The sequence below is a fragment of the Perca fluviatilis genome, chromosome 4, assembly GCF_010015445.1.
Source record: "Perca fluviatilis chromosome 4, GENO_Pfluv_1.0, whole genome shotgun sequence".
Lineage (NCBI taxonomy): Eukaryota > Metazoa > Chordata > Actinopteri > Perciformes > Percidae > Perca > Perca fluviatilis.
This window is the reverse complement of record NC_053115.1, coordinates 12,423,212-12,441,523: the sequence shown is the minus strand read 5'-3', so window position 1 is coordinate 12,441,523 and position 18,312 is coordinate 12,423,212. Positions and strand designations below refer to the sequence as shown.

At 40.1% G+C, this 18,312-nt stretch overlaps 2 protein-coding genes across 5 annotated transcripts in view; one reads left to right on the top strand and one right to left on the bottom strand.

The window, feature by feature from the left end:
• The window catches only part of LOC120557556 (twist-related protein 2-like), a 6,207-nt gene extending 4,983 nt beyond the window's left edge, over positions 1 to 1,224 (top strand). The window contains exon 2 of the mRNA XM_039798011.1: positions 967 to 1,224. The gene's annotated coding sequence lies outside the window, so the exon portion shown is untranslated. The remainder of the gene's footprint in view (positions 1 to 966) is intronic.
• A 924-nt stretch (positions 1,225 to 2,148) lies between these two features.
• Positions 2,149 to 18,312, bottom strand: part of LOC120557555 (histone deacetylase 7-like) — a 44,791-nt gene continuing 28,627 nt past the window's right edge. For 3 of the 4 annotated variants that reach the window (XM_039798006.1, XM_039798009.1, XM_039798007.1), the window contains 10 exons: positions 17,079 to 17,186; positions 16,749 to 16,804; positions 15,447 to 15,534; positions 14,687 to 14,806; positions 11,790 to 11,887; positions 8,680 to 8,798; positions 7,984 to 8,117; positions 7,738 to 7,822; positions 4,638 to 4,785; positions 2,149 to 4,540 (listed from right to left, as the gene is read on the bottom strand). In XM_039798006.1, coding sequence (XP_039653940.1) covers positions 4,492 to 4,540; positions 4,638 to 4,785; positions 7,738 to 7,822; positions 7,984 to 8,117; positions 8,680 to 8,798; positions 11,790 to 11,887; positions 14,687 to 14,806; positions 15,447 to 15,534; positions 16,749 to 16,804; positions 17,079 to 17,186 — 1,005 coding nt within the window. In that variant the 3' untranslated portion in view covers positions 2,149 to 4,491. The other variant, XM_039798010.1, reaches the window with a different exon arrangement.

Genomic DNA, 18,312 nt, shown 5'->3' with positions numbered 1-18,312 from the left:
GTGTGCTGGCCTTGCTCAGACAGCTGCAGGGATAGAGAGTTATGGAGGACTGACTTCTGGTTTGACACGTAGGCAACCAAAAGCAGCATAACTTGGGTCCAAAATGCATCAGGATCTGTCATCTACACACAAAATTCACAGAAACAAAAAGGGTTATGTGTGATTTAAAATAAAAGTTTAAATAATAATTTTTTTTTTTACAAGTAGAAAGAAAAATCTAAATGCTCCCAAAAATACTCCAGAGGCACATTTAAATGTTTTTCTTCAACAATTGTTTTCTGTGAACCTCCCGTGTTTAGGTAGGCAAGTCTAAATCTCACTGAGTGGTGCAGTCCGCCACTACCAATAAAAACCACGATATAGAGAGGTAATTACTGAACGTACATAAATCATACTATTGCAGAAAAATTGCAGACCACAAGCAGTATCAAACACAGGGTTTGATTTTATTAACATCTTAAGGATTGTAACTTTGAATCTTGAAAATCAAGACCGATAAACGTCAGCTTCAAAAGTAACTTTTGTTTATACAAGATAAAAGCAAATGCAAACACTTACATTACATGACAAAATAAAAGCTTTTGTGTTACAGTTTACACATTTTATGGCATAATGAAAGTCATGTGACGGGCTGACACCCACAAACATACGTCTAACTCTTTCTGACTTCTTCTCTCTGTGTGTCTTTCTTGAAGCGTGGAAAGACACGCTGTAATTAGGGTGAACTGAGAACGCTCCGGATGAAATGTTTGCTTGTTACAACAAGAGAGGAGAAGTTAAAGGAGCTGTAGGGATTTTTCCACTTTCCACTAAACAGAAGTGTTTGTTTGTACACACATTTCATAACCTCAACACACATCTCAAGACTTTCTTTTTTTTGCAGAAATATGTTTCAGAATGACATGTCTTCTTATCTTGAATATGTTACTTACAATGTTACCTCATCTCTGTTTCTTATCTCTGCAGAAAACCGACAAATGGAAAATTCTCTACACTCTACACTCAAAGAAGAAATATGTTCCTGCCTCACAAGACAACCCCCCCCACCCCCCCATTTTTTTTTTCTTTCAAAAAACCTTTTTCTCTTTCTCTGGACACATACACTTTCTCTACTCATGACACTGAGATGTACTCTTGCAGCTTGACTCTAACAGTCCTGTGTTTCTGAAACACTGGTGAGGACATGACAGTCAAGTGCTGAACATTTGATGAATGATGAAAACAAGGGGAAACAACAACAAACAGCTGGCCTGCGTTGACAATGAAACAAAATGGCTGCTGGTTCGAGTGCCTTGGGTAACACCGTGATAACCATCATCCACCCGACTCTTCACATCGGATGACTCACTGCCAGACAGACTTTAAGATGACTAATGATAATGGCACAGTGATGGTTAGAGGGCGGTCACAGCCAATGAATGTTTACAGCTAAAATGCTAATAAGCTAATCGCTCTGGCTCTCAAAGCCCAGTCTTGTGGGAAAAAGAGGAGCATGAGGAATCTGACGCAGATCTTCTACTTTGTTGTGCTGTAGTAACTGGATAGCTTTCTGTGTAATTTTTTTTTTTAAAGCGTATCTGTTTGTGAATTCGGTCTATGCACTCTGTATTACTTTAACTGTGCTCATGCATTACACTTGGCTTTAATGAAAAATGCCCATGGGAAAATGTCTTAAACCACTGATCACATTTTAGCCACTATTCCACTTCAGTTTATTTTCACTTTAGATTTTGTGTTATTAGTGAGCGTCGCAGAAAGTTGTATTTTAAAATGCAAGACAATCTGATTAATGTGTATTTCCTGCAACTTTATGAAATATCTTTGCAAACTTGCTGTGAGCGTTTTCACTGAATAACGCAAAAAATAAAGGCAGAAAGTTTCTTGTAAAATGCGACAAAGTGATGATGAAGTGATTCCAGACACAATATAGAGGATTAATTTGAAACCATAGTAGTCTAATTACTGTTTGATCATGTTTCTTTTGTATCATTTTGCATTTGCTTTTGATAATCTTTATTGTGTCAGCTCCTGTGGACAATAAAACTCTTTTTTTTAATGCTGTATATGACTGTCATATTTTGATAATCAAAGGACTAATGCATGATGTGTCAGCATTCAGTAGTAATTCAGATATGAGAGGAAGCCGCGTGAATTTGGTAATTTACCTTTATTAAGGATTTCTTTTGGAAACAGAAATAATAGAAAAGACAAAGGCAGACAAAAAAACAAAACAAAGTCATTATGTACACTGTACAGATATAAGTCAGAGAGTCTGTTAAGAGAAAACTGGACTTTGCCTGCAGTATTGACTAAGATCCAGTTTGTTAAGGCTACCTTCACACAGGTTGGTCAGCATGATACTCCAAGGCACACAGGCTGAAAATTTGGTCTCTAAGTACATACATTTTTTAGATCAAATACAAAAATAAGTCATTTGCATGAATTAAGACAAAAGATAAGACATCAGATATGTCAGCTTACTGTCATGAATGTTCTCGTAAAACTATGCAAAGCTACACTCGGATTGTCCTACAGATATGGAGTTGAAACTCACCGTCCTTCGTTTTCACATTTTCATTACATTAACAAAGATTTGACAGGTTTTGAGTTGCGTTCACAATGCAACGTAAAGAAAGAAACATACGTTGGCAAACGTACTGCACTTAAAAAGGAATAATCCATAGCACCGTCAAAATTATGTTAGACATACAAAGAGCACTTCAAAGACACATAATCTAAATAGAAGATTTTTTTTTTTTTTTTTTTTTTTAAAGAAATTAATTTGTTTATATATCCGTCCTGTGCTTTTTGTGCTGTTCAACTGTTTGGATAGAAAAAAGAAACATTCACAAACTCTTCAAAGTCTTTGAAGTTCTTTAAGCCATGCCAGTCCTGGGACGGCACATTGTTCTCATAAACTTTGGTTGCGCTTAACCTGTGTCCAATTGCACTGTGTGGGTATTCAACTATCTCAGTATTATTGCTCCATCCTAACTGCTAAAATGTCGTTGTTTGGTCCGGGGAGCACAACATCCCCGCCGCTGACGGTAAACGGAACGCTGCTACGTCAAAGATGAACAAAGTACACATCCGTTTGTCCTTGTTATTAACAAAAGTTTAAAATAAATTTACAAAGTACAGCAGGAATGCTCATCCACAGGTAGAAACACTGGTCCACTTAACAAACATTATCAAAGTTCAGATTTTAAGACCCAAGTCATTGTGATCCCCGAATCGTGAGGGCAATGGAAGTGCACTTTAAGTGTGGGATTGTCATGAAGTCTTTGGATGGGTCTCATCCAAAATTTTATCTGCATTGTCACATATACAATCATTTCTGAGTGGTCACGCTGTACTGAAGCATCATGGGTGATTGCTGTCTTTGCTGATGTGTAAAGAACCTCTTTCTCCCCTGATATTGATACTCCAATGACTAAAGGTATAAGCTCTTCATCTCCAGTATGTCTACGCTTTTAAGATGCACTTCATCAAAGACTGCTGTGTCTTCTTTTATCTGCCGGGGAGCCATAACAATAACTGCAGCCATATAGAGTCTTGCTGCATGTGCTCCACTGACAGGCCAAGAAAAAGAGAAAAAAGACGATTTAAGAAAATATGTGGACATTCAAAACAATATGAAACATATGTATCTCAGACGTCACTTGTAGCTTCACTCTTACTGGATTCTTAAACAAAAAAAAATAAACCTGCTGCTGACATTCACAAACATGTGTGCCAAACGTCAAATGAAAGAATATTGAAATTAACTAAAAACACAAACGAACAAGATGTTTGATTGTCAACATGGCCGATGTGGCTGCGTCTCCTCCATCTTGTCAAGTTCACATTACAGAACGGTGCAGTGCAAAACGCTCAGAAGCTCCTGTTTTTTTGTTTTTTTTTCCTTCATCGGATCTCTGTCACATTCAGACAAATGACATCATCATAGTGGGACGCGGAGGATATGTCTGCTCTCCTTCACCGGCACGTCCTGCAGGGACGACTCCTTCCGCTCAGAGTGATTGGCTCCAGCAAGCCCAGGTGACCTTTGACCCCGCCTTCAAGGTTTCAACAGTGCGAGGAGTCTCTCGCAGGTCTTGTGGGAGTCATTTACAAGGTGAATGTTTAATGTTGCAGAGCTGTGCTTTGTCAAGTGTGTGTTCATGCCAATGCTACAAGAGAGTGAAGATCCTTCATGAATTCACCTCTGGTTGTCTTTATTTTCCACTTCTCAGTTTAGTGACCAGGAAAAGCCTGTGGAGGCGTCACGTATGAATGTTTCCCAGGTGAATGTTGTTGCTCAGTGTGTTTGAATCAGACTGCAGCCACTAGTTACACTGGTGGAGGAGTTTTTGTGAGGTGATGAGTACAGTGGTCGAACTGAGGAGGACATCTGCTTCCAGTGATGGTCCAAATGCATAGCTTTGTCTGTGTGTGTGTGTGTGTTTTTCCATAGACTTGGTTGAAAGCAGCAGTCAGGATACTCTTTCCTCAGATAGAATCACCTTTCTCTGTCAGTTTTTCGGGCCGTGTCTGTTTCCTTAATGAACGAGAAAAGACAAAGATCGTATGATACATAAAGTGCGGTATTGTAAAGTCGCTAAAGCAGAAGATATTAAATACAATGTCGTCCCTACTTGTCAGAGGCGATCGCTCCCATCGACAGCGAAGCGATGGCGCTGACGGCCTCGCTGTCCGAGTCTCGTCTCAGCCGCCGTCTTTGCGCCTGCAGGTAGGTCAGATCCACTGTGGCGGCCGAGTCCTTCACACTCTGCCAGTACTCACCTGCAGGAAGCCAGGAGATGAAAAAGAGGGAGAGGAGGAAGGGAGGAGAAAGAGAGAAAGATTAATGGCCTCAGTTGTTGGTATTCCAGTGTTGTTTTCATTCAGAATGCTTCCTTGAGGGAAAGTGCCTGCACTGCATTATTAAGAAGCAGTACATGGTGTTTGATCCACCAGTTGTAGCTGTTTGATCTGAATATAAGCATTGCCTGTCTTATAAACAGCCTGGGGTCCAAATATCCATGTTGATAATTTCAGAAATGTAAACTTAAATTCAATGTGTTCTCTCAGGGTCTCCAGACTTGAGTCCTGTGACACACAGTGGAAGTCAAATCAATCAGTGTCTGCAAATGTGTTCGTCTATGAGCGTGTGTGTTCTGGCTGTGCATGCAACTTGCATATATTTCACCCCGGGCCAAAATTATGGGCTTAACATTCTTGTGGCTTTGCAAATATTTTTAATTAATCTAATTTGGTTGGGATAACATTTGTGTGCAATCAGGAGGGGATGTTGCGAAGGTCGTGTGCCAGAGAAGTGTTTGAAGATAATTGGAGCCAGGGCGGCCGAGTGCGTGTGTGCGTCTGTCTGTGTGTGTGTGGGACGGCTGGAGGGAGGGATGGGAGACAGGGATGTAAAGGAGGAGAGGTGGCCAGTGAGCAGGAGGGATGAGGAGACGAAAAAAGAAAGAGTGCTGTGTGGAGAAATAAAGAGACCAAAGTTAAAGAGTATGGAAAAGCAAAACAAATAGAAACGGAATTATTTTCTGTTCATTGTAACTGATGGGATTTTAAAGCTAGGAAAGTGGATTGAGAATTGAAAAATGTTCCCCTAACTTGACAAATATTCAATAGATTTTTTTTCTTCATTAAACTGAAAATGTTTGTAATGTAAAATAAAACGATAGCAGCAGAAGCAAGGTTGCAAAGCAGAAGTTTTCATTTCAAACGCAGAATTTTGGACACCCTGAAATGTTGACATTAAAATCCTTGTTATTATAATAATTAATTTTATAACATTATAAAAATGTATTATGTTGTTCACCCTAAGCTATCTGTCATTTGCGGCTATATTAAAAATGTTTCAGGTGGTAAACGTGGTATGACGTGGTGTGACTATTCTCTGGTGCTACATAACAGGCGTATTTCTTTGATCTTATCTTCAACTTAACGCATGTATTTCAGCCAACACCAGGGAGCAAAAACAACTTGCTCTTGTTTTCATTTTTCTTGTTGATGTATATTGCAAGCCTGCTTATTTACTTCAAATCAGTTGATAGGAATATATTTACATTTACTTGTCACATTTATTGTAACATTTGCTTGTCAACTGAAGCAGCTTACTGAATGTTACTGGCTGGCCATGGAGTGTGAAAAACTAAAGGCGACTGAGACAGACAATGGAGTGAAGGAGAAATTGTGCAGGTTAGATAAAGAAAGATGGCAACAACTTTAGAGGAAAAATGGAAACATCAAATGGATTTTAGAAACACTTATTTCTAAGTGTTTCCAATACTTGCAAACAACTAGTAGAACTACTAGAAGAATAAAACAGCACAAATGTGCGAAATAATGGAGGTCTCTGACACCCTAATGAACACCAAGGACCCCCCCCCCCCCTTCCCCGAAGACGTGAAAATCCAATTTTGGGGGGTCTAAAAATCAAATTTAAAAAAAGCTAATTATTTTCTATTTATCTATATTGTAAAAATGATTTTCATGTTTGAATTTTGAAAGGTAAGGAGCAACAGAGGAAATGTGACAGATCGTGGACATGCAGCTGGTGTAGCCTTGAACCTGTGCTTCCGCGGTAATTCTGTAAATCTGTACAGTGAATATAGGCAAAATAATACATCATTCTGAACTCTGCGGTTCTGCTCCTCCTCTCCATTTTGAAAAACCTAATTTATGCCTCATGTCCTTAAAAGAGTATGGTCAAGACCTGCTCTATATGAAGAGTGTCATGAGATAAGATTCTGTTGTGAGTTGGCGCTATATAAATAAAAATGGACTTGACTTGAACAGTAAAAAATACAATACACTAAAATGTTGAGACAAAATAACAAAACATAGGGTTTGGAGATTTCATAGTCTGCTGCTATTCTGCTATTATACAAACAATATCAATGTATGAACTCTTAATCTTTCAGAACAGCCTGCTGCACAAGGTCTATTAACAGTTAAATCCAGTGTCCCGTCGGAGGATTTAAATAATGAATGAAGCTGTCCACGCTGTGTGGAATACAGTATTACACATGGTTTTGGTTTTGAAGAGGTGTCAGTGTGTGTCTGTGCCATCCAGTTGGTCTGCTCAGGTGGAAATACAAGTGAATAGTATTATAGTAATATTAATTTACTAAAAACCATGGAGGGCTTTTCTGCCGGTGCAATCTGCATGTGTAACATGTTTTCATTTACTTAACATTTATTTTTTTAAACATTTATTTACCTCCTTTGTTATGCACCCCTACAGTTTTTGCATAAAATGTACTGCCCAGCAGTCAGCTCAGAGCATATTTGATTAGATATTAGCTTAGAGATTATTTGATAATATTAGGTTGTGAGTCTTATTTTAACGTGTCAGGCCGGGTCGGGTCTGGAATTGTTTTAGCGATAATTTGCAAGTAGCGGGTCGGTTCCAATGCTTAGCAGCAGGTTTGCAAAACTGGAAACATGCAGGACTCTGGACAAATATGTAAAGTTGTTTTTAATTAATACAATTCTTATTTTTTTTCGCTCCATTGGCCTACAGGCATATAGGATGAAAAACTGTGTGTGTTAACATGTGGCAGATTTATTTGTTGCACTTTGTTTTATGCACCCATGACCCATCCCAACAGAAAACACTCAAAAATGTGTAGGCATATATTTTTCACAGTGCTGCAAACCCTTTGAGTGACATGCTGCTGAGGGCTCTGAATCATACAGGTTGTGTTTTATTGAGGTATCAGTTCTCACCCTGAACCTGGATGACTCTCTGCAGTGACTGGACAGCATTTTCACAAGGCTTCTGGTCCAACACGGACTGGGACAGAGGCTCCACCTGGGACACAAAAGAGTAAGTAGTTCGATAAAACACACTGTATATTTCTCCAGAAACACACACACATACAGTATACTGTACGTATGCACGCGCACGCACGCGCACACAACACACACACACACACACACACACACACACACACACACACACACACACCTCACCTCCATGCCTAGCAAGGCGCTGACGCAGGATTCAGAGGCATCACAGATGGCCTTGAGGTCATGTCCCCCCTCCAGAGCCAGGACCACCCGACCCCCGGCCAGTGACATCAGCTGACGGGTCAGGAAGCCAAAACCTAGTAGAGAACACCACACACACACACACACACACACACACACACACACACACACACACACACACACACACACACACACACACACAAAAAAAAAAACACACACACACACACACACACACACACACACAACAAAAAAAAAAAATGATTTGATCGACCGATATATTGTTAGGGCACTATACTATATGCGTCTAACTTATAGATACCATTCATTTCTATTTAGATCAGTGCTCATCTACATTTATCTAAAAGTTATTATTATCCTGCATTCAAAATAAGGATAGTAACATAAAATGCAGGACAACTTCATATTGACTATTAACAGTGGTAAAACATGAAATAAAAACAAAAGCAGGTTCATATGAGGTCCCTCAGGAAACTAAGACACACTTTCAACACCAGAGAAATCATTACAGATATGTATAAATAAGTATGATTGGATTTCAGACTGCACTTTGTGTGATGTTAACACTGATTCATATCTATGTCCCTATGTGTGTGTAAGAGTATGTTACTGTAATGTGAATGTGTGCTGTATTAGAATGAGGTGCTGATTGAGGCTTACACTTGGCTGTGACTTTGTAGCCTCCAAGTGATGACACATGTCCTTCGACAGCATCAAAGCCAGCTGACACCAGCACCACATCAGGGGAAAACTCGTGGGCAATGGGCATCACCACGGCTCTGAGGAGGAAGAGAGGAAACAACGATCATGCTGTGAACCAAATGCTGTATCGTACGTTACATTCATGCAAGCCCTCTGGCCTCGCTGAAATTAGATAGTACATTTAAGAAATCATGCTTTCAGCAGGTGTTCATAATTTGTCAAAAGGAAAGAAAGAATACTTGGAACAGTGAATAGAAGAGAAAAATGTGAGAGGGGAAATCATTGAGGGGTTGTTTAACATCAGAATATACTGAAACAGATTAGTTACCGTACAGTAATAAACAGAATTTTTAAGTTGCCTGTAATGTACAAAAAACAACATCAAACTGAAATCACTGCAGAGTTGAGGTGATTGATTTGCGACTGGAACGCTTGTACAATGAAATACTTTTCTGGATTGTTAACTGCAAACATTTAGTTCATTGAAAACTCCATCCATTTGAAATTGATGAAAGATAAATTATCAAAGGCCATGTTCCAAGCGCTTGATCTCTGTTCTCGATCCGCTCCTGGTAAGTGGCCAACACTAGAAGGTGGGCTAGCTCCCAGGTGTGAATGTGTGCAACTGTTTAAAAGTGAAGCAGAACACTTCTGAAAAAAAGAAGCATGAGCGCTCTGAAAAACTTTCCTGGATATATAAATATTAGAAAACGGTCAAAGTAAAGCATATTTAGGCAGGTGGCAAACACTGAAAAATTTCTGTTTTTGTGAGTGACACAAGCAGATAAAAATGAGACCCTTGACATATCTGGACTGAGACGCCCACATACTGTATACTCTACTCAGGGGAGACCACTTTCCTCGCCTCTATGCTCTCCTCCTCACTTCCTCTCGTTTCCCGCTGCCAGTTATTTAGCAAGAGCGCATGGCCCATGCCGCGTTTGATTCTCTCTCTCTCTCTCTCTCTCTCTCTCTCTCTCTCTCAGCGGCAGTTCAAAGGCGTTTGTGTGCGTCTGGTTCCTATTAGGAGCTCGTCCCTCTTCTCACGTCACTGACAGCCAGCCATCTGGGATCCATTGGGCCTAATTACGCCGCCTTTGGATTCCCTAACAATGCACCCCCCACTTCTTCTCTCTCTTCTGCTTTCCTCTCCTCCATAGTTTGTCATTCATAAGTAGCCACTGAGAAAAGCACATGAAAATATGTGCATCCACACATACATGCTATGCATAAGCCAAAATATATAGCCTACATACGTATGCTCTTTCTTTGAAACTGGCCGTTACGTTGTGTGTGTGTGTGTGTGTGTGTGTGCTGTGCTACCGGTGATTAGACTGCCCTTAAATTCTGACCACCTTAGTAATCCTCCACACATACACACACAAACACACACCCTATGTCATGACACTTAATCTCAACGCAGCTGCGCTTTCTCTTGATTGTACTAGAGTCCCACCGCCACTCTCGACCACAATATTTCCCCTGTCACTGACACACACCCAAAAACAGAGACACACATCATCAACAACCGCTAGTTTTCTGTTCCATCCTGAAGAGAAACACAGAGTCTGGAACATCCCGTCGTCTAAATCATGTATTTAAATTGAATTACAGAACTGGCACCAGACTAGATACTTAATTGCATAAACATGAATTCATGATGCATTAAATTTTGTCTGCATAGCGTGTTATGCTTTTATTTGCACCAGTTAATCCACAGAATGGTGGCAAAGTCCATTGAAAAATGTTTGTAGCATGTGTTTTTACAAAGATCCCTTCTGTGCCGCTTCATGTATTTTGCTTTTTAAACATCTTGATTATCTAGCTGCAGTTGCAAACCCGAATTACATTTTTACTTTATTATTGTGGATTTTTTTTGCCTTAATTTGATAGTTGACAGTGGCAGCAAATATGGGGTTGTTCCCCATGATGACTTGCAACAAAAGGTCTTTGGCTGGATATGCACCCCGGACATCACAGCTACATGGTATGTACCTCAAACCACTGGACCACCAGGACATTCTGTCTCCACAGAGCTTTGATTCAGGGCAAAGTTTCTTGGGGTAACACACAATACGGTACAGTACTACAGTGTGGTTAACTGAGGAAGTTTTACACATGAAAACACTTGCCATTTACCAAACTGTATGAAAAATACCCAAACCAGACGCCTGCTCAGGAAAAGACCATTTGTTTCTTAATAAGCATCCAGAGCTCCAGTAAACACTGGACTTAGTGTTTCCGAGCCTGCCTATTGGCTCTATGGATTTTTACCAGTATGGGTTAGCTCATTAGCATCTTTCCTTTGACGAGGAGCCCACCCACTGTGTCTGCTGCATGCAGAACCGTGTAGAGCTCACATAATGTTTAATCATCTAGTGGCGAGTCAGTGTTGCTGACAGAGTTTGTCACAGTGCAGAGCAGAAGCAAAGTAAATTCATTCAGGAAAAATAGCTTGAATGAAATGAAAATTGTGGTAAGAGCAAAGGTGAGTTTCACTAACACATCTCTGAATGGGTTTTTTCACTCAACAAACAATGGAAAGTTGTGGCTTATATCATTGCAAAAACCATATCAACGTTTTGTCCATTTAATACAAAGTGTGTAGACATTGTTTTAGGGGAGATCAGGACTCAGAGATGAAACCTGCTTGAGATACTACTTGTCCTCCTGGCATATGCAATTCATTCTAATTGGTGAAAAAAAATAAATAATATGCTTTCTGTCTTTTCTTGACCTGGCTGGTTTCTGCCATTCTGTCATTGTAAACCTGGTTTTGTTATTAGCTAAACTAGCTTTCCAACATCCTGGTACAGAACTGACAGCAAACAGTACCCGAGGGGATGTAAACAACAACCTTGACAATGATTTGATTGAAAGCAGTGTCACAAACTGAAGCTTATGATGGCATAGCTGTAGAAGTACGTATATCGAATTTGTAGCAAATAGAATTGCACAAGCAAAAAAAACAGTGCAGACCTTTAATTTTAGGTTATAAATCACAGAGTACTACAGTATGGAAAGAAATATGATGTGCCTAATAAAGACAGGTTGCGGCCATTCTTTACCTGAATGCAGCCAGGTACTCTGCATCACCCATGGGAGGGTTCAAACCCCCTGTCCAGCCTACATTCACATTGAAGCCCTCGCCTGCACCTGTACCCACCTGGATGGAGAGAGAGAGAGAGAGAGAGAGAGAGAGAGAGAGAGAGAGAGAAAGAGAGAGAGAGACATAGAGAGTGAGACAAAGAGATAAAGAGTCTCTGTGAATGTCAATAGAGGTAATGAATCCCAGAGAAAGTTGAGAAACTGCATGACAATGACAGATTTGTGTCAAATGTTCACAAAATAAGCAAGGCTCTTCCAAAACCTTGCATTGCACCAATCGAGGAAAAGTTACTGCATCTCTTTAAGACAACACCAGGGAGTGATTATGATTTCTAAATTAAAGACGGATGGCTATTAATTCAACACCCCTGTCCCTCCATTTTGATTTTGATACAATTTGTCAAATGGCCTTATAAATCACTCTGAGCCACAACAGAGCTACACCCATTTATGATTCCCAAGATTTAGGGTATAGCTATACTGGGAAATATTTCACATTTGGAAATTGCTGCCTGATCTTGTAAAATGTTCTTTTTATATATTGAAAATATAGTATTTGTATATAACTGGAATGACGGTATATGTGTTCTGTAAGACATTTAGTAGGTTTGGTATGTATGACATGTCAAATTAAACATACATGGAATACTACTCTAACCTACATATTTACATTTTATGACGTACAGTAAATGATTTTAGTGAATTTTATTTGCTGTATTGAGATTGACGTGTACTTCCAAAATGCCAGGCAGAGTGGATGGAGGTTCTCTCAGTTTGACCTCAAATATTTGGGGCAGAGAGTGAACTGAGGCCCGGCTATTGGAAAGAAGGTTTAAAGATTCCTGCCTTTCTCTTTGTAGTCCTGCTAGCAGCCATTTAGCTCTTCTCAAAGCCCTTCACCATCAGTCAATGTGTCAGTTTGAGGGCAGAATGAGGAGGTTGATTGACATAGTCTTGGCAACAAGGCATGGTAATTTCCTTTGTGTGTGTGTGTGTGTGTGTGTGTGTATATACACATGTGTGTGTATGGGTGTGAGAGGATGTTTGAAAGAATGCTGATGAGCATTGCAGAGCGTCTGTCTCCATTCTTCTCTCAGTGGACGGGATGTTCACAGGGCAAACTAAAAACACATGAGGCCTTCTGTCCTTTGCCAACTGGTAATGTACCCGCATGCACACGCATGTGCACATGGACGGACACACACACACACACACACACACACACACACACACACACACACACACACACACACACACACACACACACACACACACACACACACACACACACACACACACACACACACACACACACACAATTCCTGCTATTGCTCCAAGTCTCTCTCTCTGTCCTCTTTCACTCTTTCATGTTTCAAGAGTTGCTGGACTGGATTAAGCCGTCGCTGATTTCTGTGTGGTACTCGGCACTCTCTGTTATGGCTATGACATCACACCCCTACCCCATGGTGTGTTATATACCTACACGGGGGACAGCGAGACTCCAGAGGTTTACCACACAGCTCAACAGAGGTTGAGGGGCCACTTAAGGCAAAGCCACATCCAAGCCAGCAGTGTGTTTTATGTACCGTCCCTCATCGAGGGATTTTATGGGAAAACATTGACTATTTTATCCTCATTATTGTGGGGGAGGATGGGAGAGTAAGAGGAGGGGATGTGGGGGGATTGAATGGGTTGTGAATGCCACCATGGGTTGGGGTCAATTCATCTGACTGGGGATAGTCATCACACTTGGTTTCTGGTAAGACCGCAGGCGGAATTCATAGGCATCTCAATTTCCTGTATGCAAACATAGGCATGCAATTCGTCTGTACACATCCTGTTGTGAGTTATTACATCCAAAGCCCTGAAGCTTCTTAAATAAACTACAACTAGGGAAATAAACCTACAGCAGATACACAAAATCAAAAGGCGATAGGCTTTCGGCGAGTTCACCGGATAAACAAATTTTCAGCATTTGGAAATTTCATGTTGAATAAGTCAAAAAGTTGCAAGAATGACAGCGAACTAAAGAAAACTAAGCTAATATGAGTTATTTATGTTAAGAAAAAACCCTAAAACTATAACAGAAATTCTAAATGTTGTTGAAAAGACATTTTCAGAATAAACTTGAAGCACTGTGTTCAGCTTTATTATTGTAGGCATAAAATTACAAGATTACATCGCTTAGATTCCAGTGGTATAAGTAAAATATGTTTATATATATATATATATATATATATATATATATATATATATATATATGTTTATATATATATATATATATATACACACAGTATATATGTCTAATCGAGACAGATCTGAGATGTCTGATGCCCAATCGTAGGAAAGATCTTTTAATCGTAATCCCTTGTACACCGCAAGATAATCCATACTAAACTGTCCCATTTTTCTCCAGTGCAGTGCAGACTGTGATCAGTCATCATGACCAAATTGAGGTTATAATTGGGGCATTAAATTATGTTGATTCTGGGATTTATTGTTACAATCATTCTTCCTGTTTTGACAAGTATATGCTAAACACAAGGCTCTTGATCTCCCTAATGTCCCACTGGAATCACATCATTACCAAATATTTCTATGCCAACATATCTATCACCACATGGAAGGTATTCTTATAAATTCTGTATTCTTAGGAGTCAAAGTAATATAATATACTCAGATCATCTACTCTACAAAGAAAGCCTGTGTTGTCAGTATAGTCTCATGTGTTGTTCTTTTGTTCTATTGTGTATCTAGGTACATGCAGAGACACACAAACACACACAAACACTCAGCCATCACCATGACAACACAAACAAAGCAGAAAAACACAACACTGCTGTAGAAGACTACCAACCTCACTGGGATGTCCACTACCAGGAAAGAAGTTGCCATCATCATAGCGATGTAGAGAGATGTACAGCACGCTCGGGTCATTATAGAAGGCTTCCTGGGTGCCGTTGCCATGGTGAACATCCTGGACAGCGATTGGATGACATGTTAGGAAGTTTCCGAGGACCGAAGCAGGTATTTCACACATAATTAAAACCTTGATGGATTCACATGTTTGTTCAAAACAATTTAAATCAATCAAAAGAGAACTCCATTGTCTATTCGCCTATCATGAAGTATGCATAGAACATACGACCCAAAATGCAGCGCATGGTCTGTAAAAGGCTTTTTCCCTGTCAATAGCAAATGTGTTTCAATCTTAAAAGCTTTTTGATGAAGGAGGTAGTAATTAGTGTTTGATGCAGTAATATGTCAGAGAGCACGGTGTGTAAAGACATGGTACAGGCTCATGTAAACACACATGGTCAACAGAGACAACCACCTGGCTGCGGAAAAATATATGCACGTGTGTGTGGGTGTGTGTTCATATGACTGCGTGTGATTTTGTGTCTAAGTATATGTGACAGTTCAGATCTCACATGGAGACCAGAGATAACAGTGCCTTAATGAAAAAAAATGATAAATAGAAGTGCTACTGTAGAGGGCTGCTCTGCTTCTGCGACCTTGTTTGTGCCCATGATACATTTGTGTGCCAGTGTGTTTTCGTCTGTTTATTCCTATCCATGTGTGGACCAGTGATGCTGGTCATGCGGTGGGTTCCTCACCCAGTCCACGATGAGGATCTTGCTGACGTTGAGCTTGTTTTGGAGCTGCTTGGCAGCAATGGCCACAGAGTTGAAGAAACAAAAGCCCCTGTGGACAAACAGACAGGAAGAGAGGCAGCCACATGTTTTTATCAGAACGACATCTTCAGAAAATGTATATCATAGAATCCCCATATGGACCTTAGGAACCTCTAAGACATGTATCAGTTGTATGGCGTCATGTGGTGGCTATTCAGTCCAGGTTGTGACAATCACAGCACTGACTCTAATGTGCAAGTCATAGAGGGAAACTCCTGCCAGGCAAACATTTACTGCAAATTTTGGAGAAATGAGGATGTTTCATTTCAAGTTGTTTTGCATTTCATCTTCCACTGCTGACAAACAAAAAACGGCTTTGCATATTAGAACATTATGCTGAGCCTAAAATCTTGTACTCCTGGGAATTGCAGAACCCACACATTTTGTGACAAACAGAAAACCAAGCTTATCATAAAATTCCCTTCACATTCCAAATGATAACAGCGTGAATTGCTGGAAGGACATGTGAGATGATTTCAGAGAAATGAACTCACAACTTGGCGCAACAGTTCCCTCAACACTTGCTGTCTACAGTAAAGGTATGCAAAAAAAGTGTTGATGTATGAAAAACAATGGAGGAATGTTGGAAGTGGCAGTGTCAGCAAGGGTCGTAAACTGTGAGTGCTTTTGTGTGTGTGTGTGTGTGTGTGTGTGTGTGTGTGTGTGTGTAGACGGTATATCATATATGCTGTCCAAATCTGCTCATCAAGAAAAGTCATTATCATCCCATAAATAAACAGTGACAAGCACTGCTGAGCACACACACAGTCCCAGCTGAATGTGGTTACTTGGCTAATGCCTCCTATCAAAGACTGACACAAATCCATGCACACAAATACACACACACCTACAGTGCACACACTCACATGCACAGGTTTCTTTGCTTTGTGTCTTGAAAGTGTAAAAGAAACTGAGCAGAGGAGGTAGATTGCCTTGGGCATCAGTCAGGTAGCACACATCATACAAACTCAGACACACACACAACACACACACACACACACACACACACACACACACACACACACACACACACACACACACATTAAGACAGAGAGACATAGGCTCTTTCTCTCTTTCTTTCTCTCTCTCTCTCTCACTCAGAAGTGTAGCTGATCTGTAATAAATCCTTTGAAACACTTTGTAGAGACCTCCTGGTATATGTGTGTTTGTGTGTGTGTGTGTGTGTGTATGTATGTGTGTGTGTGTGTGTGCTGCTGTACTTACAGAGGGGAGGAATGGTTTGCATGGTGTCCAGGAGGTCTCACCACTGCAAAGCCATTCTGTGAGAGGAAAGCAAAAACTTTAACACCTTTCTGCTTTCAGGGGTCAACCATCGCAGTTCACATCTTTAAGCTTACACCTGGCTAAAGTGTATACTGTACAGCTATGTTCATTGCAGACAACAGCTATCTACGGTAGGGGAGTTACTAAAGCTCTACTGTCGAAGTGTATATAATGGTTGTTTACCCCACACAACCTGTACTGAAGCTCTTAAAATTCCTGAGTAAAAAACACATGTATTTGTTGATAAGGTATTTGGTAACAAAAACACACCTTTAGCTCTCCTTGTGCCACCTTCAGCGCCAGGTCTGTGACACATCCTGCAGCAATACGGGAAGCTACTGATGTGTGAAGTTCATTCCAGATTGTATCAATGTCTACCTGTCAGTACAAAAGAGATCAGACACATAAAGTCGGTTTAAAAGTCAGCCACAGATATGACTTCTGTTTAAATATACATACATATATATACACACATATATATTTTTGCAATTAGTTTCTGTCTCATCAAAACTGGGCTCATTCCAGACTGATTCAACAAGGTTTACTGAAATCCAGTCAGACCGGTTTGCAGAATTTTACAGTGCCACTGGAAATCACCAGTCAGCAGGTTGCAGGACATGAATAATTATTCTTAGTGTATTAAAAAAAAAAAAAAATGTGTGTGAAGGTGGACCTTTAACATTTGTGGATACTAACAATTGCTGAGAGACTTTTTTTTGTATTCCACATCAATTTACTCTTTGTTGCATCAATTTTCTCCATTAACCCTGTCTAGTGTTTTAACGTTACTTCATGTTTCAAAACTCACTTTGGTGGTGTGCCACGGTGGAACAATGAAATCAGAGGAATTTCTTTTATCACAGTCTTTGCCATCTTGTTCCAATCACTGCTCTTCACCAGAGCAGGCAAGGTCCGGAAATCCAGGCAGATCTGTCGTCTTATCAACTAACACCCAGCCCCTTTCTTCTTTTCCTACCTCCTCTCCTCTCCTACTCTCTTATCTGCCTCCTCTCTTGTCATTGTGCTTCACAACAGTTTCTCATGGGCATTTCTATCTGTGTTTTGCCACATCAGAGGAGAAAACGTTTAGGAAATCTTTAGGTCCTTTTATATAGTCTTCACTGTTCCTTCTCTGATAGTCCATTGTTAAATTTAATTTATGTTTTCCTACCTTCAGAATTATTCTTCTGTCTTCTTTTTCGTCTTCTGTATTCTTAGTCCCTGTTTCCGCACACCCATTCTCTCTGAATATAATCCAGTTTCACTGGAACGCACCGCTCCAAGTTACAGTCTCTATGTGTACCCTCTTTCTTCCCTTTTTCCTCTCTCTCTCTCTTCCACATCTCACCTTTGTACAGCCTTTTGATTTCTGATTGGGTTTCAAAGTTATCTTAGCCAAAAACAATAGCATTAGCAATTTGTAGTATTATTAGTTTAATTGTGTAATGAGGCATAATCAGCCATGTGATGTTTGCTGTACGCAATTAGATAAGTGGAAAGAATC